The 25,086-nt window shown below is 42.9% G+C and overlaps 3 protein-coding genes across 4 annotated transcripts; 2 read left to right on the forward strand and 1 right to left on the reverse strand.

Annotated features, from left to right (window-relative positions):
* The first annotated feature begins 4,123 nt into the window (after positions 1-4,123).
* On the forward strand, positions 4,124-9,741 carry LOC102721157 (adenine phosphoribosyltransferase 2-like). 2 transcript variants are annotated; one of them, XM_006652422.3, is made up of 7 exons: positions 4,145-4,503; positions 4,610-4,720; positions 6,579-6,671; positions 7,007-7,156; positions 7,999-8,057; positions 8,154-8,232; positions 9,197-9,741. In XM_006652422.3, the coding sequence occupies exons 1-6, from the start codon at positions 4,335-4,337 to the stop codon at positions 8,208-8,210; spliced, it is 639 nt and encodes a 212-aa protein (XP_006652485.1). In that variant the 5' UTR covers positions 4,145-4,334; the 3' UTR covers positions 8,211-8,232; positions 9,197-9,741. The 2 variants fall into 2 exon arrangements, with proteins under 2 accessions (XP_040379431.1, XP_006652485.1); XM_040523497.1 differs by lacking the exons at positions 7,999-8,057; positions 8,154-8,232; positions 9,197-9,741 and adding an exon at positions 7,271-7,992 and having other exon boundaries at positions 4,124-4,503.
* Positions 9,742-12,924: 3,183 nt separating this feature from the next.
* LOC102701262 lies at positions 12,925-13,905 on the reverse strand. The gene is made up of 2 exons (XM_040523662.1): positions 13,397-13,905; positions 12,925-13,306 (listed from the first exon to the last, which is right to left on the reverse strand). Exons 1-2 carry the CDS (start codon positions 13,853-13,855, stop codon positions 13,199-13,201), a joined length of 567 nt encoding a protein of 188 aa, XP_040379596.1. The 5' UTR covers positions 13,856-13,905; the 3' UTR covers positions 12,925-13,198.
* A 5,489-nt stretch (positions 13,906-19,394) lies between these two features.
* LOC102721442 (AP2-like ethylene-responsive transcription factor BBM2) lies at positions 19,395-23,276 on the forward strand. Its single transcript, XM_040523580.1, has 9 exons — positions 19,395-19,797; positions 19,887-20,493; positions 20,919-21,001; positions 21,187-21,195; positions 21,289-21,377; positions 21,492-21,565; positions 21,676-21,726; positions 21,823-21,899; positions 22,338-23,276. The coding sequence occupies exons 1-9, from the start codon at positions 19,575-19,577 to the stop codon at positions 23,078-23,080; spliced, it is 1,956 nt and encodes a 651-aa protein (XP_040379514.1). The 5' UTR covers positions 19,395-19,574; the 3' UTR covers positions 23,081-23,276.
* Positions 23,277-25,086: the final 1,810 nt, after the last annotated feature.

Genomic DNA, 25,086 nt, shown 5'->3' on the forward strand with positions numbered 1-25,086 from the left:
GCACAATTGTAATTTATATACCATTGTAAATCGATATACACCATTCTAACGTAGACCCACGATGATATGACATTTCACATCATTTTCTTTTTCCTTGAATTAATGTGATAATTTCTAGATTCCAAAGCAAGCATGATGCCTTATTTTTTTTAGCTATCTGTAATATAATAGATAGGTTTTGAATAATACTTTTGCTTTGTTGAATCAATGATATGTTGCAGCTCTTATGAGTATTAATGTGAGTGTCGCCAAAGTCTTTAACGACAAACAATATTTCATTGATAATGGTTTTTTAGTAAATTTTAGAGATCTCATGTTTTATGGTAAATGTTGAAGAAAACCACATGTGTGTATGACTCTTATGTCACATATAAACACCTGTTTTATATATAGACAACGATTTCGTAGAAATCCATCTTATTCAAATCTCATATAGATTTAGCATATCTAAAACAATATTATCTAAAATATAGAAAAGTTAAAGTAACTCGTTGTGTTAATGAATCAGTAATTATATTTTCATACACACCTTATAAGATGATGAATTTAATCAAATACACAATTAACATACATATAGGGGTGGGGTTTCCTGAAACATTAAAATCATGATACCGGAGTTATATGCACAAATCATAGTACATATGATTTTTTATAACTTTGACTATAGAACATGAGTTTTCTAAAATCTACTTTTTTATCAATAGACCGATCGAATTTCCCTATATATGGGTCGTGGTGTAGACTTAGGCCTGAGTTCTCTCATGCCTTGCAAATAACTCAGCTTTTACTTGTTGTTGATTAATATTTTTTACTGTGATATTATATTGGACAATGTCTCCAGTCAAATTCTTAATTACTAAACCCAAGAGCTAGATTTCTTGATTAATCCGTTGCTAAGTTCATGCTTACGGGGCAATGAGGAATTAGCCTGACATGGTAAAATAAGGAACGTCCCAAGCTATGATGCCGTTCTTGTGGTCATTGCCATTAATTTATTACTATAATTCCTAGTGACGCCCTAGAAAAACTTTTACTTACATGAACTAGTTGGTTGAACCGATAAAATTTTCGAGTGGATGTCCAATGATTCCAAACCATTATATCAGTCCAACAAGGTTAGGCAAGCTTAGGCAAAGGATGAAAAGAAAACCACAAGTAGCGGCAACAATGGTCAGACCCAACATTTATATTTAAATTGACCGCAAAAATGCTAATACAACCCACTCAAATGCTATTTAACCTATGCTTTACGTTATGTTACGTGGATAGATGTTTTTATTTGGAGCAAATTAATGGCTTCCTAACTATTTGTCACATAAAAAACATACACCCTATCGTCAAATAGAGGTCCGACTATAGTATAATAGAATGTAGGATTCAGCCAGTGTCAAGATATGCACGAGACTACACCGGTCAAAAGTAGACAAGGATTTTTTTTTACTAGTTCAGGCCCTCTGATGGATGGATAATAACCCTACTCCAGTTGGCCAAAGCCGGTTTTGACTTTATATAAACTCTACAAGAAGTACATAGTTACATGATTAGGAATTATCTACTCGGCTATACTATCCTATAGTTGGATGTTGACGAAGTTGACAAGATTGGATTGGGTGGATATTGACGAGGTTGCTCATAGAGTTTTGATCTTAGCTTGTGTATGCCTTGTGACTTAATCAATATCCCTCTTTCTCCGAGTAGGACTTGGAGAAAACCTTTTAGAGTACAACTAGATAAGCGAAATCTCGTACCCAGACCAGATAAGTTATTCTATCCTATCCGAGTAAAACTCTCCTCCGTGACCAGATAAGTTCAGTGGTTACTTTTTGAATTTTAAATTAATTAGATTCCCTTTCTAAGCATTAGAATGATTGAAATCATAGAAATCAATGCAAAAAATATTTATATTGTGATACAAAATTTAAATCCTAGATATGCTTATATGTTAGAATGAAGGAGTATCTCTCATACAGTCAATCAAATAAAAATATCATGTTAAGCAGGCTAAGCTAATAGAAACAACCAAAATGTTGCATGTGTATTTCTTTAGGTAGCATAAAAACATGGTTTGCTTGGAAGAAATGGGTCATGATAAAAAGATACAAGCAATCAAACACACTCATGTACTCTCCCTTAAAGAGTTGTCTGTGAATGTTGGTAGATATAGTTTGATTGAGCCATTTCTCTTCATTTATTATTGGCTTATCAGCCATAACAATTTTAAACGATTAAATTTGGACTCAATTTTATATCTGGTTCGGTGTTTTTTCGTCGTAGTGTACTATTTAAATCTTAGCCTTTAAGTCGTTGATAGTACGTATACAAATTTTATGATAAATTATTTTTTGATTTGCTTATTTTTCTACTACTTATTGACCAGAGTCAAATGAATGTACACCGTTTGATTATATTGGTGAAGCTTCACACTCAGGCTGCGTTCGTGGGAATGGAGGTAAGTTAACTTACCCCAACACGGAAAATGTAATAATAGATTAGTAAATGATTAATTAATTATTAAAAAAATATAAAATAGATTAATATGAATTTTAAAAATAACTTTCCTATAGAAATTTTTTTAAAAAAATACACCGTTTAGCAGTTCGAGAAGCATGCGCGCGAAAAAACGAGGGTGATAAGTTAACTTACGAGGTTGAAGAACGCGGCCTCAGGATGCATTATAACCTCTCTCTCTTTCTCTCTCTCGGCCAAGTCACTCATTTATTATCCGGAGCAAATCACTTGTTGAGGATGTGTTGTTTTTATTGATGAAAGATTATATGATTCTTTTTATAGCTATGTAATATTAATAATAAAAGTAATTACTATAAAATTAAAAAACTAGTGTACAAATGTGAGTTGATAAAATTACATATATATATATATTTAAAAATATATCATTTAATAGTTTAGGAAGCACGTGCGTAACAACAATGAAAAATTGAGAATAATCGAGCTAAAAGAACACGGCCACAGTGATCATGATGAAGGTTGTTCGGTTGGTTTTATTCACAAGGTTTTATCTCCAACTAGTTACATGAATACTCTCCTATAATTAGGTCAAAATGTTTTATCTCCAAAATATATATGTGTCGCAACTAAGGTTTTAATTAAAGCAAATAATTGATCAAACGAACTACTATAGAGTATGGTTTGTGTTATAGCAATTATCGTCACGGTAATCGTGCGAGCAGCCAGGGTGCGGCTTCAGTAAGCCGTGGTATGATTTAAAATTTTTCGCAAGAATTCATTTCTTAAAATATAGTGATATTCGTGATAATCATGACATATATTGTGATAATCATGAAATTACGCAGTTTTCACAACCAAACCACAATTATCGATATTGATCATGTCACCATGATTATCAACACATATATTATGATTATATATTGCAAAACTGCTACGATTATCATTAAGAATATCACGATAATGGTTAGATACCACGTGATTTCCCTTCTAAATAGCAGTGGTTTTGTTGAAAATTTTAAAATTCAAATTTACAATAATTACATATTGTCCCGCGGTTTCAGCCCTAAAAACGATGTTACATACCCTGTTATAGAGTTGCCACAAGCCATCCGTACACAAATGATAGACCAAGAAGGGAGCATCGGATCCTTTGCTCGGCTCGTCCCCTCTCAACACGGCAAGCACGGCAGGCAACGGGCAAGGGCACCGTAAAAAGGTGAACCAGCTAGCGAACCCTACCGGTAGAAAAAGATGTGTCAGCTAAGGCAGATACTACTATAGCAGCTGTTGCATCAGTGGCGCATCGTCTCGATTCTTGAGGCAAAATCTCTTGCCTCTGAAAGAAAAGAGACCAGCATGCTGGCAAGTGGCAACTGCCGACTCACATTCATCCAGGGAAATGAAATCTCCTCGCTCAATTAGAGAAAAAGTGACCTCAAACGGCCGGCTACTCGCTGTCATTGATCCATGATTCATCATTCATCAATACCGGAGAGGAGTGACAGAGTGAGAGACACACAGGGAGAGAGGTTGGCAACTGTCCGGTAAGCTAGTGAGCTGAGGTGAGGTGAGGTGAGGTGAGTGCGGCCCTGGCCTGGCCTTCTCTATGCACAGCGGAAAGGTGGTCCTGGCTGCCGGTTTCCAAGGATAATAAAAACTACCTCCACGCTCGCTGCTACGGTCACCCAGAGCGCTCTGTGCTCTCCCCCGTGTTTATTTATACGCCCCCAGCTACCACTCATCACAAAGCGATAGCCGAAGGAGGAAGAAGAAGCAGTGGAGTCGTCCCCGGCGACGGTGAGCAAGAAGCAACCGAGGCAGTAGAGAGAGGGAGGACGTACGACTCCACTGTGCGCCTGTGTAGTCTTATGGGGGAAGAGGAGAACAACAATAGCACCAGCAAGAACAGCCGCGGCTGCGACGACGACGTCATGGTGGAGTCTCCGGCGCCGGCGAAGGAGAACGGCCGCGCCGCCGACCCGCGGCTCCAGGGCATCTCCGACGCCATCCGCGTCGTCCCGCACTTCCCCAAGCCAGGTCCGCCGCGCCTCCTCACCCGATATACTCATATATATACCGCTCGGACCAATCGGTTGACCGGCCACGTGAACCGACTGATCGTATAGTAGCCACGGTGGTGCAGGGATCATGTTCAACGATATCACCGCGCTGCTGCTCCGGCCCGCCGTGTTCAAGGACGCCGTGGACATGTTCGTCGAGCGCTACCGCGGCATGGGCATAGCGGCCGTCGCAGGTAAACATCCGTCAAAGGCAGCACTCCCCTCTCCCAAGTCCCAACCAACCGGTCAACCCGGCCATGAGCACAAGAGACTTGCCTCCCGTCGCGTGTGCTGGCCCGGTGCGGCGGAGGCGGCGGCGGTGTTGTGAGATTCCGTAATATCTTTGCGGGAGATCTTTCCTGCTCCTTTTGTCCCCCTACGCTTTGTCGTTTGATCAGGTCATCGCCCCAGTCACCACCACCTACAGCAATTATTTTTCCCCTGCAGCTTCACCACTCCCATTTCTCAATAAACAACCGCGATAATTGAACTCCGGCACCACCAGCAGCGGCCGCGCGGCGGCACAGTAGTATTTAGCAGCACGGGAGACCGGTAGGTGCATGCCATGCCTATGAACTGTGACAACTGTCGATACACGCACGTACAACGTATCATAGGATGAGTACCGGAGGAGTATCATAGTACGTCGTTCTCTCGTCGTCTGGTCCATGGAAGGGAGGGGGGCAATAATAAATGCAGGGGCCAACCAAACGCCTCCACGGGTTTTGGTGGGGGCACCCGCAGCCGCGCGCAGGAGGAGGCGCGCCGCAGCCGGAGGGAGGAGAATGCCGCGGGGCGCATGTGTGTGTGGGGGACGTGCATGCGTCCGTCCGTGCGTGCGTGCGTGCGGCCAGAATGGTACGCGCGTCGCGTCGGGCGCTCTTCCGTCTCCGTCGTCGCGCGCGCGCGGGGCCGGTGGAATCTTGGGCGATTCAATGCGCCGGGTCGGAGCGAGCGCGGGGGGCAAGCGGACGGCGGCCCGGTGATTGGGTGGGTGAGGAGGAGTTGAGTGGAGTGAGTCTCGCGGTTCGTATGACACACGTACGCAGCGGTGGTGGCAGGGGCAGCGGGGAGTCGGTCAGACCCGGGTTCGGTCTCACGTACGATCTCTCGCGCGTGGTGGTGGGGAGGGGAGGGGACCGGGGCCGCTGCGTGGGCCGGGGACCCCGGCCTCCCTCATCGGACGGCCATGATTGCGCACATGCGGTGTCGGAGCTCCTCCCGCACGATGGCACGCTCGGAGAGAGAGGCGGCAATCACATGGTGGCTCGGTTTGGTTGGGTTTGGTTGTGCGCAGACTTCACTATGCTCGCTTTCGCTCAGTGCGTGTGCACAGGCACAGCCTCACGTTTTCGCTCTACATGCAGGCTGTGGATACAAATATCTGGTTTTTAAGTCCATTCTCGACACGGTGTTTCAATCTCATTAAAATGATATGTTATATAGATAAAATAGTGATACGACATCTAATTTAATATGGGAGAGAATTTAGGTTTCATGGATATAAAACCCGGTGCGCACAATTACCAAAACCACGAATCTGGTTTGAAAACTTCATTGAGAACAATTCATTTCATTTATGTTAATCACTTCGATGCAATGTTTAATGATATATTAGTGCATGAAAACATGAAGTAAAATTTATATTAAAAATACTTGTTTTATTCTTTCACTCAACCTTGCACGGAGAATGGGCCGAGGGTGGGAGCGTTTGATTATATTAGCTTTTCCCGGCCGGGTTTGCTCGAAGCACTTACTTTTACGGCATTATGACGTTTGTTGTAACCCGCAAACTTAAACAGCCATTACAACGTCATCGTACATTTTTTTTTTCATTTATAGTTGCAGAACTACATGTGAGAAGTTCAAGGTAATAGTTCTAGGGATAGAAAATCTGAAAGTGACAGATTCGATATTTGATCTGTAGCTTTGGGATATTACAGCTTAAACATGTAGTTTTGTATTTCTATATTTTGTGAATTTTACTTTAAACTTAATTCTTTGCGTGCCTAACTTGTGCATATATATGGTGAACTCTCCAACTTATGTTAGGTATTGAAGCTAGAGGATTCATATTTGGCCCGGCAATTGCGCTAGCCATCGGAGCAAAATTCATACCGTTGCGCAAACCTAAGAAACTCCCAGGTGAAAAACGAATTAACTACGTCATTTGTTCATGCGAAGAGCACCAGCTCATAATTAATTTGTTTACTCGCATACTACTATTTTGCTTCCCCAGACGTGCTGTAGCAAATTCATACTCTGTACTACTGATACTAGTTGTTGAGCCTGTTAGCACATGAACCACTAATTAATCATGTCAACTACTGAAATAGTTATATCTTGAGTGCACTCAATAAATGTTGTTTCAGGATCATTGAAATGGTCTGATGAATAGGACTGTAGATATGTACTATAGAACTCAATGTGGAATTGATATTTAGAATGGGCTAACAGTGTGTTTTCTACAACTCTTAAAGGTGAGGTAATTTCTGAGACCTATGTACTTGAGTACGGGACGGATTGCTTGGAGATGCATGTTGGAGCTACTGAACCTGGTGAGCGCGTAGTGGTCGTTGATGATTTGGTCGCAACTGGTGGAACACTTTCTGCTGCAATAAAACTTCTTGGTGAGTAACCATTAATTTGTCTCATCGGCGTGTATGCATATGTTGCTCATTAACTGTGACAACACTAGCAAAGAACATAATTGTTCAAAAATATTTTTTTTATTTTTTTTTCAGTTTCTTGTGCTCGATCTACCATGCTACATCGACGGGGTGTATCATTGTTTTCATTTGTCAAGTCCGCGAATAATAAAACACACATTTTAAGCTTAAAAAATCGTTTGTTTAACAGACAAGCAATAGATAAACTAAATTGTTTAGGATCGATATTTGTTATGGAAGTAATATCACGATATTTTTCATCATAATAATAAACATTATATTCTGACATCAAAATAATACATATTAAACGAAAATAATTTAAATAGATAAAAATGGACAAAAAAACTGAGAGAAGTACAAGAAAATGGAGTAATGAATTTGTATATCGTGTGCTGCTTCAGTAAAAAAATTAAGGACGCGAAGCTGAATTTCATGGATCATAGTGGAGAAGGATCATGTGATATTGTCAAGCATCAAACAGCTCAGTGATAATATGTAGAGTAGAGGGGCATCATGTTCTGTTGACCTTAAGAAAAGTGTGCTCCCCAGTGAGTCAGCGGGACAAACTGTTTATTCATGGGACAAAATCCTGTCCGGAAGATATGTCCTATTGAGTGGCTAATCACCTACATGCATGATAAGACTGGAGGCATAATTTTGATCTTTGATCTTGCAACCGAAAAGTTCGTGGATAAGAATCGGGCATTCAAGACCTTCCCTTTTCTCTTTTATGGCACCAAAAAACTCACTGTTATAGTGTTTACATCTGTTTATACTTATTGCTGAAACTATTTGCAATCCAGAGCGAGCTGGAGCTGACGTAGTTGAGTGTGCATGCCTCATTGGCCTTCCTAAGTACAAGGTACACACGTACTTTACACGCGCAACACACTTTATTCTGGTTAAGAAATTTCATTGGTCAAATTATTTACTAACTGTGGTTGCATGTTTCATAAAGAATTTCTACAAGCTCAATGGAATACCAGTTTATATACTGGTGGAGTCTCGCAAATAGAAAGTAAGAAAGTAATATTCAGGCAAGTATCACTGTTTTATGCTTGAAATTTGTCTCCTTTCATTTTTCATAGTATTTTTACCATGCTGTGAAATACATCTCGCTTTGCATCATTGTTTGTTGATGGTCCTTACTTTATCAATGCGATGCTTCCGTACACAGATGCTTCCGTACACAGCCGACATGAGGATTATAATGATCTGTACTGTCTAGTTGAACATGTTACTCTCTCCATTCCAAAATAAGGATGACTTTGGTCAAATAAACTAATATTTAAGTAAAATTTCTATTTATTTACTCTTTTGGTTATAAGAAATGTACTAACCTACTCCCCAACATGTGCAATAATTGCACATGACCCTATTACCCTGGTTTCTTTTCCTTCTCAGTCCCAAGCAGTTATTTATTTTAAAATATTTTTATCGGGGCTTCAAAAAAGACATTTTTTTTATCAAAATAGACACTAAAATTTAGGAAGGAGAAAGTAACACTACTTTTCCGTTCTAAATATAGTTAATTCTAGTGTTCAAATATTCTCAAAATTAAGACATACCCATCCTCCTCTTATCTCGACCAATCACAAGAATCCTCCATTTTTTTTTCACCCACTTTGTTTTCCCAACCAATCTCCACATACTTTTTTCTCCTCAACCAATCCCGACCACGATCCCATTACCAAATTTTCTTGATACATATGCTTAACTCTAAATATGCTTGCAATATGGGATGGATGGAGTATGAGTGTATGACACAATAGCATAGGTGTTATTGTTTCTGGTCTTTTATGAACTCTAGATATGCTTGCATTTTGGGACAGATGGTGCATTATGGGAGGGATGGTGTAAGACACAAGAGGATTATGTGTTATTATTTCTTGTTTTTATCTGGCCGGTGAAATATGCCAGACATGTTTATTAAGGTTGAAATGAGATGCAACTGTGAGTACTCAACTTCTACCTCACCTTGCCCCTTCTGTCCTTTTTCAGAAGGATTCACAGCTTCATTCCTTTGCAAGAGCACGTTGGATGGGTATTGGTGAGCGGTGACTCTGCATGCAGCACAACTGCTAATGGCAGCTGATAAGTATCTCGGTGGAGAGAGAGAAAGAGAGAGGGTGAGATAGATGAAATGTAAGCTTTGTAGAACTAGTAGCTTTCCAGGTAGCGTCGACGAGAGCTTGTAGTTATTTCTGTCGGGAACTGTTAGTTACCCGGAAGAGAAAGGAATCGTCATCCTGCTTGTTCAGTTCCTCTTTTATTTTCTAGTGAGAGCTATCCTTTTTCTGCACTTGATGATTTACCTCTTTGGCAAAAGGTACTACTCCTACCTTGGTATCATTGGCATTAGCTCATCTCACTTGATGATCTGCTTCTTTGGTAAGGAGTACAACCTTACTATCATTGGCATTAGTTCAGCTCATTGTTGGTGAAGATTATTCAGAGATAAAAGCTTAAGCCAATCATAAGGGCAGCATAAAGAAATGGAATGGCAACTTGTTTAAGCATGCTACTGCACAGTTGGGAGTGCCAGACTGCTAGGGGCAGGTAGATAGATACTGGCATTACTAGATTGAAGCTTCTAAAGTATCCTATTATATGTATGCTAGTGCTCCAGCTCCACCTGGCTGCACCACCATGAGTTCAGAGTTTTAGGTATCCTCTCAACTCTTAAACTAAGATGCCGGCATGCATTAGACATTAGACTAATTGAAGCATCTACGCCGGTGGTACTATTATAAGGCTTGGATGCAACAGGTTGATAGGAATACCTGTCTCCTGTTCTAGGATCCCCAGACAATGGCGTTGTGAATCATGCATGGGAGAGGAGACAGGAGCAGGGAGACTTTTGCCTGCCTGTTTAGCGAACGCTGCCGCGGATTCGGCTGCTTTCCTGCGGCCTGTTTGGCGATCGCGGCCGCGGATTCGGCTGCTTTCTTGCGCCTCTGGCTCCGCTCGCTTCCATGGGTGGACGCATTGTGCCTGCTGGATGCCTGGAGCAATCATCGGTTTACCTGGAGCAATCGGTTCACGCATGAACTGTGCACACCATTCACTCTTTCTTTTTTTTGAAAAAAAAATTGTACACCATAAACCCAATGCTTGGACTGAAACTCCGATATTCAGAAACAAAATAATGGGTTCGCCTAGTGATTAAATGTTTGAAAATTTTAATTTTATCAATTAAATCTGGTCAGTATCGTCGGATGATAATCTAAAGACATGCACATAAGTCAAAAAAAAACCCATACATGTCCTCTCCATAGCCCCCATATATTACGTGTGTGTTTGACAGAAGAAAAAAAGTCAAACGTTTGATCAATAGCAAAAGTATAAAACAATTGCACATGGCTGATTACACTGTGCAGGAACTAGTCCAACTTGAATACATAGGCCGACACAGCAACCCGCAAGGCGTCTTAACAATGTATTAAGAAAGTGAATTGAGATATTTCTGTGCTATAGAATGGAATCACGATCTACCAAACCAATTTGGCCTAAATGAAATTTCATTATTCAGAGTTGCAGAGTTTCAAGCTAACTGAAAGAGGAGCAAGAGCAGCCTGGGTTAAGGCTTCGGTGTTCTTGGTCGCATGCCCACCGTAGAATACCCTTCTTGTTCTTGATTAGTAGTACTACCGAGTAAAATCATGGCAGGACGGCGATCTTGGCACGCCGGAGTAATACTCCTTTTGAGTAAAATCTTGGCACGACGCCGATCTTTCCACGCCGGCGTAGCGCAGGAGCTGCTGGTCCGACGCCGACCTCGACGACATCCAGGAGGCCGGAGGGTGGTGCCTGAGCTGCTGCTGCGACCGTGACCTCCGCATGAGGGAGGGGCAGAGCAGCTGGGGGCTCTCGGCGCCGGCGCTAAACTGCACGCACGAGACCGATCCACTCAGCGTGCCGCCACGGCGGTGGAGCCGGCACCGGAAGGACCCGGCGTGCGTCGTGGGCGAGCAGATGCACTGCCTCGCTCTCGCCTCACCCGCCTCCACCCTCGCCGCTGCGCCGTCGCCGGAAGCCATGTACACCGAGGTAGACCTAACTTAACTGAAATCTTGCAAGATATCCCCGGGTATTATCAAGAGAGGAATTTCATCCAGGAGAATCCGGGCTCGTTACGGATTTCCTATTGAGAATTTGCAGCATTACCGTTTGTATGATCGCTCGCCTAAAAAAATTGGGGGAAGAAAACAGATTAAATTAAATTTAGAGTAAATTGTACCCACACTACAGGTTACAGCAATTTAGCAGCTAGGTTCGATCTAGTAAAAAAGAACTTGATTATTGAACAGTATAATAACTTGGCAAATTGGTGCGTTCTATAACAAGAATTTGATCATTTTTTGCAGCATCTTGACTAGTTATGTGTTGTTTTAGCCAACTTGTGCTGGATTAATATTTTCGATGTTAATATGCAACCACATAGTAATTATACGGACATTACTTTATAATCTTGTTTTAATCTACAAAACTAGCACGGTGGACTGTATATATTATATGGGCTAGCATTGTTATAAATTGTATCTGTACAGGGTCTTTTATCTTGATAATAACTTATTTTTAATTGTTAATTCGAATTTAAATTTTTCTAATTTATAATTTTACAGGAAACCTCATTTACTTGTATTCTAAATTTTACTTGTACATATACTCTTTTATGCATAATATTTAATTTATAATTCAAATTTTAGATACTTCTAAATTATATTTATACGTTGACTCTTTCACTTAATTTTACTTATTTTTATCCAAAATTTTAGATATTTTCCAAATTGTAATTATAGATGGATTTTTTCCTCAATATCAATTATTTAAAAATTTTAATCCGACATTTGGATTTTTGTAAACTATATGTACACATGGATTGTTTTTTATTATTTTTCTTTATTTTTAATTTCGAAATTTTATTTCTAATCAGATTCTTTTTGACCGGAACTTTAGATGTTTTCAAATTGTATGTATAGATGGACTTTTCCCACAATATCAATTATTTTAAAAAAAATTAATCCAAGATTTGGATTTTTCTAAACTGTATTTACAAATGGCCTCTTTGTTATTGTTTTATTTCCAAAATTGTATTTCTAATCGAATTCTTTTTTCTGAGCTATATTTATACATGGACTCTTTATTATTATTTTCCTTCATTTCTAAATTTCGAAATTATATTTATAATCAGATTCTTTCTTTGTATTTTGATTAATATGAAATTTTTTAGCCTATGAGATTAAACGTGGTGATTTTTTTCTATTACTTTTTACATATAATAGATTTACTCACTCAAATCCAAGAAAAACTTAACCTAGAGGAGAGGAAAGAGGGCCTCCTCTTCTACCTTTTCAGATTAGTTGCATTAGGAGAAAAGAGGTCATATCCCCTCTTGGATTTGAGTTTTTTTTGTCGGTGGGAGTATGTTGCTATTACTTGGTAGTTAATTTTTTCTCATTGATTTTGATTTGTCATCCACCCTATCAAATGTCAACTCGAATTCAATATTTTTCTACATATAAAATTTAATTGACTTATAATTAGTAGAATTATAAAAATAAGTATGCTTATGCAAAAGTATGCTAGTACATCGAGGAAACAAATTACACCCAGACGTGAAGTTACTGTGCTACCACGTTCACTTCCCAAGTTCTTGCACTACATCACACACATCTATCAAATTTGATGTACCATGGGTTCTTCAAAAAAATTTTGATGTACCATGAATGCAACTTTACTCTTAGATTTATAAATGAATGGTATGAATAAATTCAGTAACTTACTGAATTTACTATCGACAGCGTCGTTACAAATTACTCCAGTACAGTACAACTTACTCAAATTTACGAGTGGTATGAATAAACTCGGTAACTTTTTTATTATACACGAGGGGGGTGTGGCGGCGCCCGGGGATTCTAAATTTCTAATCCAACTTAAAGAATACGTGGTGATCCAACATTGAACTGAACAAGATCGAGTGCTGCTTGATCGATCGATCGATCATAACGTTGGTAGCATCATCTGGAGCAGGGGTGCCGGCCGGGATCGGCGCTGCCGCGACTTGAACTTCCTGATCACCGCCTTGAGCACACGTCTCCACCCTTCTTCCTGAATAGTCCAACCACCAGAAGCCTCGTGATGACGGCGGTGAAGATTCAAGAAGCGTAGAGATGGGAGGATCTAGATGCAGAACGCTACCTTGGCCGGGAGAGGCGACGGCGGCGGCGAGAAATCCAGCTTCGCGCGCCCCATCTCGTGGAGTTGCAGGAAGGACCCGTCCCGCCGGAGCCTCAGCCGCCGGAGCCGAGACCTCGACGACGTCCGGCCACCGGCGGCCCTCGACCTGCGCTTCGGGTTGGCGATGAGGAAGTCCCTGGAGCCCTTGGCCCCTTCCCCGCCGGAGGACGGCGCCGGCGACGCGCGGGGCACCTTGTTCAGCGGGGACCAGATGCCGCTCTGGGAGTAGTCGAAGTCGAAGGCGGAGGGGTCGGGGAACTTGCCGAGCAGCCCCCGCGACATGGACGGCTCCAGGTACTCCACCGTCACCACGCGCTCCACCACCACCACCTGCGGCTCCACGGCGGCGGCGGCGGCGGCGGCGGTCGCAGCGACGATGCCGCCGTCCTCCTCGGGGTTTGTCTCTGCCGCTCTGTTCATCTCCTCTTTTCAAAGCTTACTAGCGCGGTGGTCTCCGGCGCCGTGGCGGCGGTGGAAGAAGCAGAGGAAGAAGTGACGGGAGGGGGTGAGAGGTGGGAAATGTAAGGGAGTTCGCGGCTAAAGTAGCCGTTGGAGTGGGCGGTTCGGACACACGACCGTTGGGATCTGGGGGTTGTTCGGACACTGACGAGTGGGGCCCAACGACCCATGTGCCTGAAGAGAGTACCATCGGTATGTTGTGTTCCGTGAGTACTTCACATGAATGCCAGATTTACTTGGCCCCAAAAAAATCACATGGAAGGTTTGAACACAAATTTTTGCAGAACTAATGCATCCTTAACTGATCCATCCGAGGAGCAATTTAATTCTACATTAAATCTTCTGGACTTTCCCGCAAAAAGGAAAAAAGAGAACTTATATAATTCTACATTAAATCTTCTGGACCACTCAAATGAATTGCAATTTTTTGCAGAAATCTCGCCATATTTTACCCTAGTTATATGGTCCTCTTATTTCTTATGAGATTTTATGATAAGTTAAAATTTTATTTTAGAAAGATTATATAAGGGTCTTTTAGATATATTTTTTTTGCATGGAGTGAATTGTTTATCAGCTTTAAAATATGCTCATAATGATCCATAATTAATATTAGAAAGCCCATTACAATGTACTCTCTCGGTTCCAAAATAACTCAATTTTCCTTGCATCCACATATATCAATACAAAAGCAATAAATCATAGTACTCTTAACTTTATCAAATTCTAATACAATTGTCCCTTACTTTATCTAATTTCACATACTTACACAAATTTCAACATTGATATATGAACGTATTTTAGGAGAAATAAAAGAGGGTAAAAGTAAAATTATTTTGGATGGAAAAGGTACGATGATTTAAGCACCCCTTGTTAAAAGAAAGGGAAAGAAAATACATTTTCCGTCGCTTGAACTATTTTCATAGTTTAATTTTCGTCCTTCTGACGTCTCCCGTCTCTTAAAATCAGACATATTCACATATATACTGTGCCTGCATAAACCGGTTTTGTTCAACGTGGAGTCGTGGACCGATGGCTCGGTGCTGGTTACTCGCGACCTTCACGTTTCGGCAGCGGTGGCAGTGGGTTCACTGTGCTCCGGGCCTCCGACTGCTTGACTAACCCCGAGATTCCAAGAAAAACTAAGTTTTATTTATTTTTTTGACAATTTTTTGTCGAATTTCACAAGTAAAAATATCCTCACTAAAGTATTGTAAAAATTAAAAATAATATATATATATATATTATTTTTTGATAATTTCACGGTGACGTTATATAGCGCGCTACGAAGCAACGTAGCGCGTCACACAACGATCAACCAACCAACCTCCACGTCAGCTTAAAGCGTTCGAAGCGCTGTATAGCTCTAAAATAAAGAACTCGATTTGCACGAGGAACACACTATATAGCACATGAACTGGGTTACGGACACTCTTTTTGATAAACTGATTGACTTAACGCAACGATATATTGGTCACTGAGTACATATGTAGGCCTCACCCTTTCCATATCCAAATAACCGATTCATAGAAACAATATTGAGTGGATTGGAAGGGAAGCCAATCACACGAGAAATGCCATGTATAGTCTAACACTTTTGATCACAACTTCAAACCCAGATCAACATCCAGATTAACATAGGAACACATAAGACGGAAAAGCTAGAAAAACTGTGATAAAAAAAAGACCTAATAGAATCTAAGACTGAAGACTGAACAAGTAAACAACTACGCCTGAAGGATCAGACTGATCAGCATCAACCCGATCAACGTTTTACTGCTTTCCCCAGGGCCGGGAAGTGTTCCTCGTCGTCGAAGCTCGGTGGTGGAGGAGGCGGCTGCTTAACCGGCGGCGCCGTCGGCTCCTCCTGTGGTTTCATCCTCTCCGACGCAGGGATCACTGGCCTCTTCGCCCTGACCGGCTCTCTGTATTTGTAGCCTATGTACTTCGTGGTGTCCTGCTTCTTGCCTGCTGCGTTGGCACCCTTGCCCGCTTCCTGTGGCGGCTTCTTCTTCTGCTGCTGCTGCTTCGTCTTATTGTCCTTTTTCTTGTTCTTGTCGTCGTTCTTCTTCTTCGCCGCCGTCCGGCAGGCGGTCTTGGACTCGCCGTCCTTGGGCAGCTTAGCCTCGCCGACGATGGCCCTCGCCGGCGTGTCGTCGCCGGGATCGTTGCGGTCGAGGAGTGTGAACGGGTTGAAGCTTGCCTCGAGCGCCATCTCGACGTGAAGATATCCCGGTGGATCGACGAAAGCTAGCCCCAACGTGTGAACGAATACACCGGACGGCCGCGCGCGCGATTGATCGTTTGGCCGCTGCCCGTGTTGCGCCTTGTGTTTGCTGGTGTGGTCTACGGCGCGCGACGGTCCAGGATATGAAGGGGGGGGGGGTGTGTCTGTTGTCCAGCTCGGGTTCGGCTTTGAGTTCGGAAGCGGCACGGCGTCGGGAACCGATTCGGCGTCGGGTGGCGGGCCCGTACTCGGACGCGATTGCCTGTTTTGCTCGTACCTACTGTACCTTGCTGGGCCGGGTAGAGAAGTTTTTGCTGGGCCCAAAAGGTGCGAAGCTATTTCCACGCCCTTCGCTGTTTGGGCTGAAGACGCTATGGAATCCTATCGTTCACGTAATCACGTTTATCAACTGTTTTGCTCAACTTTCATATTCTATAGAAATAATATACTAGTCTTTTTCGACTGTTTCGCGGTATACTAATAATACTGTTTTCTTTCTAACTCCCTTATATTACTAGCAGCCCATCGGAATTTATAATATTACTCACATCATTTCAAAACTGGGTGTATTTTATTTCCTTAATTAGAACAATGATTTGACCAAAAATTACTATGTTAGTATATAATATTTATGACCAAATATTGATATTATTGTATTCATATCCGAAAGTCTTATCATTATACTTGTGTGTCACATAAATCCCATATTAATAGAGAGTAATCGTTGATCGATTTTTTGTGTTGCCAAGGCACAATACACCATGTTTTGAAATGGAGGGGGATATTTGAATCTTCGGTAATACTCTCATATGATTTTCTTATCCTTGTGATACATTGTTTTCGAGGTTCTGTTTTGACAAATCTGCTTTTGAAGTCCTCTTATGTTTTGCAAGTACCGATAAGATTATGTTGTTAATATTTTTGAATCTACTGTACTGATGTTGAAGATGTTGAATAAAATAGATTTTCCAAAATGATGCTCTGAGGGACATGGCATGAGTCGTCATCACTGTTGGCCCGGAATCCGGGATAAGGTTTTCATCCAAAGATTAATTAGTTATGGTATAAGAGAAACACGCCATAATGCCACCATCAATGAGGGAAAGGACATCTAAAGGCATTGCCACACAAGGCTTTTGCTAATAGTTATTTGTCTAGTTTCATACACATCCTACCGATGACCATGGAATATAAAGCACACTATCACTACAGCCACCTGACCCTGACAACCTAACACTCCCAAAGCTCCCCACGGGGACATAATAAAGAGTAAGAGGTTGGGCAAGGGGAGGAGGACTAAGTTGGAAGCCAAGAGCCAGGGCGGACATCACCAGCCGAAGCCTGTGTAGCCAGCCAATTTGTCGGGGGTGAGTCCAGCTAGCACGCTTCCCATTTTTCGCTTACACATGTGGTTTAAAACTAGCTACCCTTACATTTGGCTTCGTCTTTACTCCTGCCAAATACAAGTTTTCATTAGAAAAACCATGAAACTCTTTTAAACCCATAAGGGGATATCTTCTCGTTTTAGTGCATGTCATCTAAATAGTTATGAAAAATTAAAAAAAGAGATAGATTAATATATGATATATCACTACATAAATATGCAAGACCAAATTTAACTTTTACAAGTTGCAAAAAAAAAGACTCTAAATGTGCATATAGTAATTAAAGTTTGCTTAATTTGTTCATTTTATTACAATTTATAAAGGTCAAATTTTGATATGGATGTTTGGGAGTGATATATCGCATACTACTCTTTCTTGTTAATTTTTTCATAACTATTTAAATGACATAAAAAACAAGGGAATATCCACTCGAGTACCAGAATATATACATTTCCAGCAAAAGTAGTATATCATTACATTTTGCATGCATATTTGTGTTGTAGCCTTTGAGTCAGGCTACCTCGAAGTTACTCCCTCCATCACAAAATATAAATATATTTAGGGTTTGAACCTCCTACCAAAATATAAGCATTTCTAGCATTATTCACAGTAATAATATATCATCAAGCACTTTTGATTAATCAAAATTCTTTCTTTTTATCCCCACCTACCCTCTCACCCCAGTCATCTCATTTATTAAGTAGCATTATAAGTTTTGTTCTTAATCTCTATTACTAAAATATAAGCATTTCTAGTATTATTCACAATAATACTATCTCATCAAGCACTTCTGATTTAAAGTTCTTTTTTTATCTCCACCTACCTTCTCACCTCACTCATCTCATTTATTTAGTAGCATTATAATTTTTTTTCTTCTTAATCTTAATCTCCACTGTATAACGTAGAAATATGTAAATGTTAGGACGGACTTAGTATACACCACAAAAGAACTCTTCATACATGTTCCAAAACCGCGTTCAGCCCATTTGGACCAAAAGGCAAATGCATTTTTCTGCGAGCGATCCCACCCTACAAGATGTTCAGGTTAGGAGTGTCTAATTTATCATTTATAGTTAGATACTTAGATGGTGTGGTCCTAGTAGCTAGAGTGTTCCCAAAACCAAGATTACATGTACTAAATCATGATTGAAATCCTGAGCAAGTCCACGCCCCTTGCGTGGTGTGGTCCAATTTTACATCGGAGAGAACATTATAAAGGTCTCTGCAGCAGAGCGAGGGAGATTGTGCATATGCACGGGGCCTCTCTCTCGCTTTGTCACAGCATGTCAGAGTTTTAACCTGAGTTTGACCAAATTAAGTGCTCACGTTTCGTTATTTTGTTCTTTCGGGGGAGGAGGAATCTTTCGGTGGGGAATATATTTGGAGCTGGGTCTCTCTAGTAGCCAGCGTAGTAGGTAGAATAACCGACTATAAGCTAGCTGTAAACATATTTTAAAAAGATAAAAGAGGAGAGAGAAAAACAGCTTGTTATAGCTAGACTCTAAAACATAATATGCGTATAACAAGTGACATGTTATTATATGTTTTATAGATAACTATAGTATAAATTGACTATAGATGAATTGGATTCATTACTTAATACCGTTGAACTTGCTCTCACTGGAACTGTTTGACTGGCGATGCGAGCATGCACCGGCCGACCAGACGGTTTGGATTTTTGCTATTTCTCGTTGATTTTTATCATTAGCCATGCATCAAGACGGATACTAGTACTGGCCTACTGTGTAGCCAGCAATATAAAATTGCTGGATCAATGGGAACTAGGGGTGCAAACGAGCGTTACGACCTGCGCTTACTGTTTGTATAAGTACAGAACTACACATCACCTGCTGCGCCTGACCCTTCTTGTGCCATTCTCACACTGAGCCTTCTAGCTAGTACACCCGAAGCTAAACCGGTCAGGTTGCCGAGACTTGCCGTTGCCGATGCAAGATTTCGGTAGCTGCACTGATCGATCAAAGAACAACCTGACTAACGATCGATCTTGGTTCTTGTTTGCAAATCAGTGACAGAAAAAAAAGGAAGAAGCTGGTTAATTTCTGCGAGTGATATGGCTTCTGCAGATAACTGGCTAGGCTTCTCGCTCTCCGGCCAAGGCAACCCACAGCATCAGCAGAACGGCTCGCCGTCTGCTGCCGGCGCCATCGACATCACCGGCTCCGGCGACTTCTATGGCCTGCCAACGCCGGAAGGGCACCACCTCGGCATGCCAGGCGAAGACGCGCCCTATGGCGTCATGGATGCTTTCAACAGGGGCAGCCATGAAACCCAAGGTGAGGATTAGCCGATCTGACGAGCAGCTACTGTGCAACAAAGATTTGCGTGCTTGTCTCTGGGATTTGATATGGGGCGTGCTTTGCAGATTGGGCGATGAGGGGTTTGGACTACAGCGGCGGCTCCTCCGACCTCTCGATGGTCGTCGGCTCGAGCGGCGGCGGGAGGAGGACGGTGGACGACGGCGGCGAGGCGCCGAAGCTGGAGAACTTCCTGGACGGCAACTCCTTCTCCGAAGTGCACGGCCAAGCAGCCGGCGGATACCTCTACTCCGGAAGCGCGGTGGGAGGCGCCGGTGGTTACAGCAACGACGGCACCATAGAGCTGTCCATGATCAAGACGTGGCTCCGGAGCAACCAGTCTCAGCCACAGCCGCCGCAGCAGCACACTGATCAGGACATGCGCGCCGACGCGAGCGCGAGCAGCTACGCGCGCTCCGACGTGCTGGTGGGGAGCTGCAACGGCGGCGGGGCCGGGGCAGCGGCGAGCTCGCATGGGCAGGGCCTGGCGCTGTCGATGAGCACGGGGTCTGTGGTGGCCGCCGCCGGGGGCGGGGGCGGCGCCGTCGCGGCCGAGAGCTCCTCGTCGGAGAACAAGCGGGTGGATTCGCCGAGTGGCGCCGTGGACGGCGGCGTGCCGAGGAAATCCATCGACACCTTCGGGCAGAGGACGTCTATATACCGAGGTGTAACAAGGTTAGAAATTTCCATCAACTATTATTGGATCTTTGCTAGTGTTATTGTTGCTGATCTTGTTCTTTGGCATCTTCCCATTACAGTATTAATTAGTACCTAGCAATTTCTTTTTCTTCTTCTATATTATTCTCACTGTTCTCAAAGAAACATAGATCGAAGTATTAGGATGTGTTTCGTCTAAAACTCCAAATATATCTAATTAATTGCTGAGAACTAGCATATATAATGCAGTTTTCTTCTTTGCTGTTGCTCTGCTACTTAGCTTCGAGTACTGAAGGGGATGTGCAGTGTGATGATCATCTGCAACACGAGCAGATCGAGGCTCTTAACATAACTTATTGCAATCCACATCTATAATTGTTTTTACGGTTTTCTTCTGAACGATATATATTTGTTTTTCATTTTCATTTTCGTATGCCCTGCAGGCATAGATGGACGGGCCGATATGAAGCTCATTTGTGGGATAACAGCTGTAGGAGAGAAGGACAAAGTCGCAAGGGGAGACAAGGTATGTATATATAGCGAGATGTATGTAATCGTAGTAAATTACCCCCTTATTCTATTTACATATATACTATATATTCTTAAAAATAAATTAACTGATCAGTGATTAACCATTCTGCTATCTGTTATGTGACTCCGAATACTGAATTCCTGCCACCTCTCCATCCGGTATAATATATGAAAATGCAGTTTATTTGGGTAAGAGCTACCAATAACTTATCAATATATTCACCTTATGCTAAACCTCCTAATAAGTCCTACAACTTAGCTTATCCATGAATATTTGTGTAGGTGGTTATGACAAAGAAGATAAGGCGGCTCGGGCTTATGATTTGGCAGCTCTAAAATACTGGGGCACGACCACAACAACTAATTTCCCAGTACAGAGATTCTTTTTTAAAGACTTAAAGAGATTCTATAATTATGTTAAAATTTCTGTAGGTCTATCTGTTTTTCTTTGCATGGTTTGTTGATTATAATTTTTCAATTTGCAGATGAGTAACTATGAAAAGGAGCTAGAGGAAATGAAACACATGACCAGGCAGGAGTACATTGCACATCTTAGAAGGTATTGCTTGATGCATGCTGATTATATACTATAGCTAGCATCACATGTTTAGAAGATTGCACAGCACGAAAGCACACTAACTAATTACATGCATGATCATTCAACAACAGAAATAGCAGTGGCTTTTCTCGTGGTGCATCCAAATACCGTGGTGTAACTAGGTAAGTCTATCTTCTAAACTTCAAGAGCTGAAAAGATACATATGTTTTACTCTGCTTTACTGTTGAAATGTTGGAATCTAAATGACGGTTTCACAGGCATCATCAGCATGGGAGATGGCAAGCAAGGATAGGGAGAGTTGCAGGCAACAAGGATATCTACCTAGGCACATTCAGTAAGCCAATTAGCCACTAGAACACAGGGGCTAATCCATTTGTTAATTTAGCTAATTAAGATAGTACTTACTGGAACTGGAGGTACTAGGACGGCACTGTGCTTTCAAGAACCGAGTCATCAAGCCCTAATTATTTTAGCAATCCATTTTCTCGAAATCTCTGCCTCGTAGAACGGAGGATGCATTATTCTATCCTGCCCAATGGGGATTAATAATAGTGGAGTACAACATTAATTATGTCCCAAATGTTCCTTTCCAAGTTTATGTCTCGGAGCTGTCTGATGGAACCGGGGCATGTGGTCAAGAGCTCATTTAGAAAACCCTAGCTACTGCATCGAGACGTCACAGCTTGCACCACCTTGCATGCAGTGCAGTTACACATGCACGCGCGTCGGTGAGCTAACCCTAATCATGGCGCGCCCGGCTCGTACTGTGCAGGCACCGAGGAGGAGGCCGCCGAGGCGTACGACGTCGCCGCCATCAAGTTCCGTGGTCTCAACGCCGTCACCAACTTCGACATGAGCCGCTACGACGTCAAGAGCATTCTGGACAGCAGCACGCTGCCGGTCGGCGGCGCAGCGAGGCGGCTCAAGGAGGCGGAGGCCGCCGCCGGCGTCATCGTCTCGCACCTGGGCGACGGCGTGGGCGGCTACTACTACGGGTGCCCGACGATCGCGTTCGGCGGCGGCCAGCAGCAGTCGTCGGTGCCGGCGCCGCTCGCCGTGCACTACGCGTACGGGCAGGCCAGCGGGTGGTGCAAGCCGGAGCAGGACGCGGTGGTCGCGGCCGGGCACTGCGCCCAGGACCTCCAGCAACTGCACCTCGGGACCGGCTCCACCCACAACTTCTTGCTCCAGCAGCCGGCGTCCAGCTCGGCCGTCTACGGCAACAGCGGCGTCGGCGGCGGGTACCAAGCACCACCCGGCGGCAACGCGTTCATGATGCCGATGGGCGCCGTGGTGGCCACTGCCGATCATCATAGGCAGAGCATCACCTACGGTGGGGACAGCGACGGGAGGCTCGCCGGGTACGACGGCGTGGCGGGCGTCGTCGACCCGTACGCGGCCATGAGAAGCGCGTACGAGCTCTCGCAGGGCTCGTCGTCGTCGTCGGTGAGCGTCGCCAAGGCGGCGAACGGGTACCCGGACAACTGGAGCTCGCCATTCAATGGCATGGGATGATCTAGCTAGCTACGTTCTACACAGCCGGCCGCGCCGCGCGAGATGCGGCCAGGAAGGGAGATCTTGAGCTTAATTAGGATTAGTTTAGAGTCTACACCTCTTGACCAGTGCATGCATGAGACACGTATACGTCGGTGACATTACCTTCTGAAGGCTGGTAATGGCAGGTATTAGGGGGTAATTTAAGATTTGTTGTATGTTGCCTCCTCCTGCTATTAGTTTTGGGAAGTTTCAGAAGGAAGAAAACTCATGATCTGGGACATGTACACTGATCGATATAATAATCTCACAGGCTAATTATTCAATTAAGTTGTGTTTGCCAAAGCCCTGTTGACATGAGATGTTCATTGATGCTTGGAAATCAATTGCGTCAAACCACTTGCGTTTTGCCGTTGCCTCTGCAGTTGTACTTAGGGATGTAAGCGAGCGGTCCATTAACCCGTATATCACCCTATAGTTCATCAACTCAGTTTACTCATTTACTTATTGGACAGATCCAACGGTCTGAATCAATCTACACTGGATCGGACGGCCCAGATCAGCTATACATTGCTCACTCCCATCCCGCGTGTGCTCTCCCCTCCGCCCGCCTCCTCTACGCCAGTCTCCAGCTCCCTCACCCATCCGTATCCCAAACCCTAGCCACCCCCTCCCTCTCTGCCGCCCTCCCACCGGCGTCGTACCCGTCCCGACGGCGTTGCCCTACCGTCCTGCCGCCTTCGTTCCCGACCTGCCACACGCGGCCCTGCCTGCTTCCCTCCTTCCACCGCCTCCTCCTGTCTCACCGCCGCCGCCTCCGTGCGGGGCAAGCCTCCCTCCTCCACCTTCTTAATGCTTACGTAGTATATTGTTATCTTCACTGCATTGTGTGCTCTCCTTTTGCATGACTGTCGGTCATCTATTGCTTTTAATGTCTGTAGTTCACCTTCATCCATCTAAATGACACTAGCTTGTGCATCAGCAAACCAACAATTGCCATCTTGATGTAGGGTCTTAACATGTTGTTGTTTTTTCAGCACTGCAGTCTATCACCTTTATCGGCATATGAACCTGCATTTGATTGGGAAAATGAGAGATCTTTGATATTCGGCCAACGGGTCCAGACAATGTCCCTACAATAAACAGCAGGTTTTCAACCTCATCTCAAGCATCACATATATCTTTGTTCATTTTACCTCATTGCTCTGAGCAGCTTTTTCTTGTTATTCCCATGTTATTAACTATTCTATACTGGTTACAGTGGATTGAATATAACTGTCAAGGTTTATCTTTGTCATTCCAAGCTGGATTAGTTTGTGAGCAGCACAAATAAACACTGAAGTTTGTTGTCTCTTAACAGCTAGACTCTATATTGACCTACCTTCTAACCACATATCATTTGCAGAGCCATTTAGTGGTACAATCTGTTTGTACAACAGAGACAGAAGAGAAAAATTATCAGAAGATTTCTATTTTCATATACTCCCAACATAAATGCAAGATGTAAGGAGCAACCGAAAACTTCTTCCTGAGCTTATGCTGTATCCCTCTAATTTCTTGCAATTAGTATTTACAAACAAAACAGTTGTAACTTGTTAATTAGCGTGCTTTCTCATTCAGCTAGAGAAGGCTGCCACTGAGGAATGGGGAGTAACACCCTCTGTTTATTCCCGAAAAGAACCTATAAGAAATGAATTCTTTATATGTAAAAATGCAGTATTGATAACTAGGTGTATCATATGCACTTATAAACCTTGTGTTAACTTTCATGATAGGTTCACTTGACTGAGAAAGAGAAGCAAAAACTGCAAGTTTGGTGTAAGACCAAATATGAGGCTTGTTTAGTTCCCAAATTTTTTTTTCCAAAAACATCACATCAAATTTTTGGACAACTAAATAAAGCATTAAACATAGATAAACTAAAAAACTAATTGCACAGTTACGGAAGAAATCTTGAGACGAATCTTTTGAGCCTAATTAATACATGATTAGCCATAAGTGCTACAATAACCAACATGTGCTAATGA

Source organism: Oryza brachyantha, chromosome 4 (genome assembly GCF_000231095.2).
Source record: "Oryza brachyantha chromosome 4, ObraRS2, whole genome shotgun sequence".
NCBI classification, from domain to species: domain Eukaryota; kingdom Viridiplantae; phylum Streptophyta; class Magnoliopsida; order Poales; family Poaceae; genus Oryza; species Oryza brachyantha.

Excerpts from the sequence above, each read along its gene's own strand:
- LOC102701262 (XM_040523662.1), bottom strand. The coding sequence starts at position 13,855 with ATGAACAGAGCGGCAGAGACAAACCCCGAGGAGGACGGCGGCATCGTC. Across the intron at positions 13,307-13,396 it reads CGTCGCCTCTCCCGGCCAAG|GAAGAAGGGTGGAGACGTGT; the intron begins GTAGCGTTCTGC and ends TGGACTATTCAG.
- LOC102721157 (XM_040523497.1), top strand. The coding sequence starts at position 4,335 with ATGGGGGAAGAGGAGAACAACAATAGCACCAGCAAGAACAGCCGCGGC. Across the intron at positions 4,721-6,578 it reads GGGCATAGCGGCCGTCGCAG|GTATTGAAGCTAGAGGATTC; the intron begins GTAAACATCCGT and ends AACTTATGTTAG. Across the intron at positions 6,672-7,006 it reads CAAACCTAAGAAACTCCCAG|GTGAGGTAATTTCTGAGACC; the intron begins GTGAAAAACGAA and ends CAACTCTTAAAG.
- LOC102721442 (XM_040523580.1), top strand. The coding sequence starts at position 19,575 with ATGGCTTCTGCAGATAACTGGCTAGGCTTCTCGCTCTCCGGCCAAGGC. Across the intron at positions 19,798-19,886 it reads GGGCAGCCATGAAACCCAAG|ATTGGGCGATGAGGGGTTTG; the intron begins GTGAGGATTAGC and ends CGTGCTTTGCAG. Across the intron at positions 20,494-20,918 it reads ATATACCGAGGTGTAACAAG|GCATAGATGGACGGGCCGAT; the intron begins GTTAGAAATTTC and ends TATGCCCTGCAG.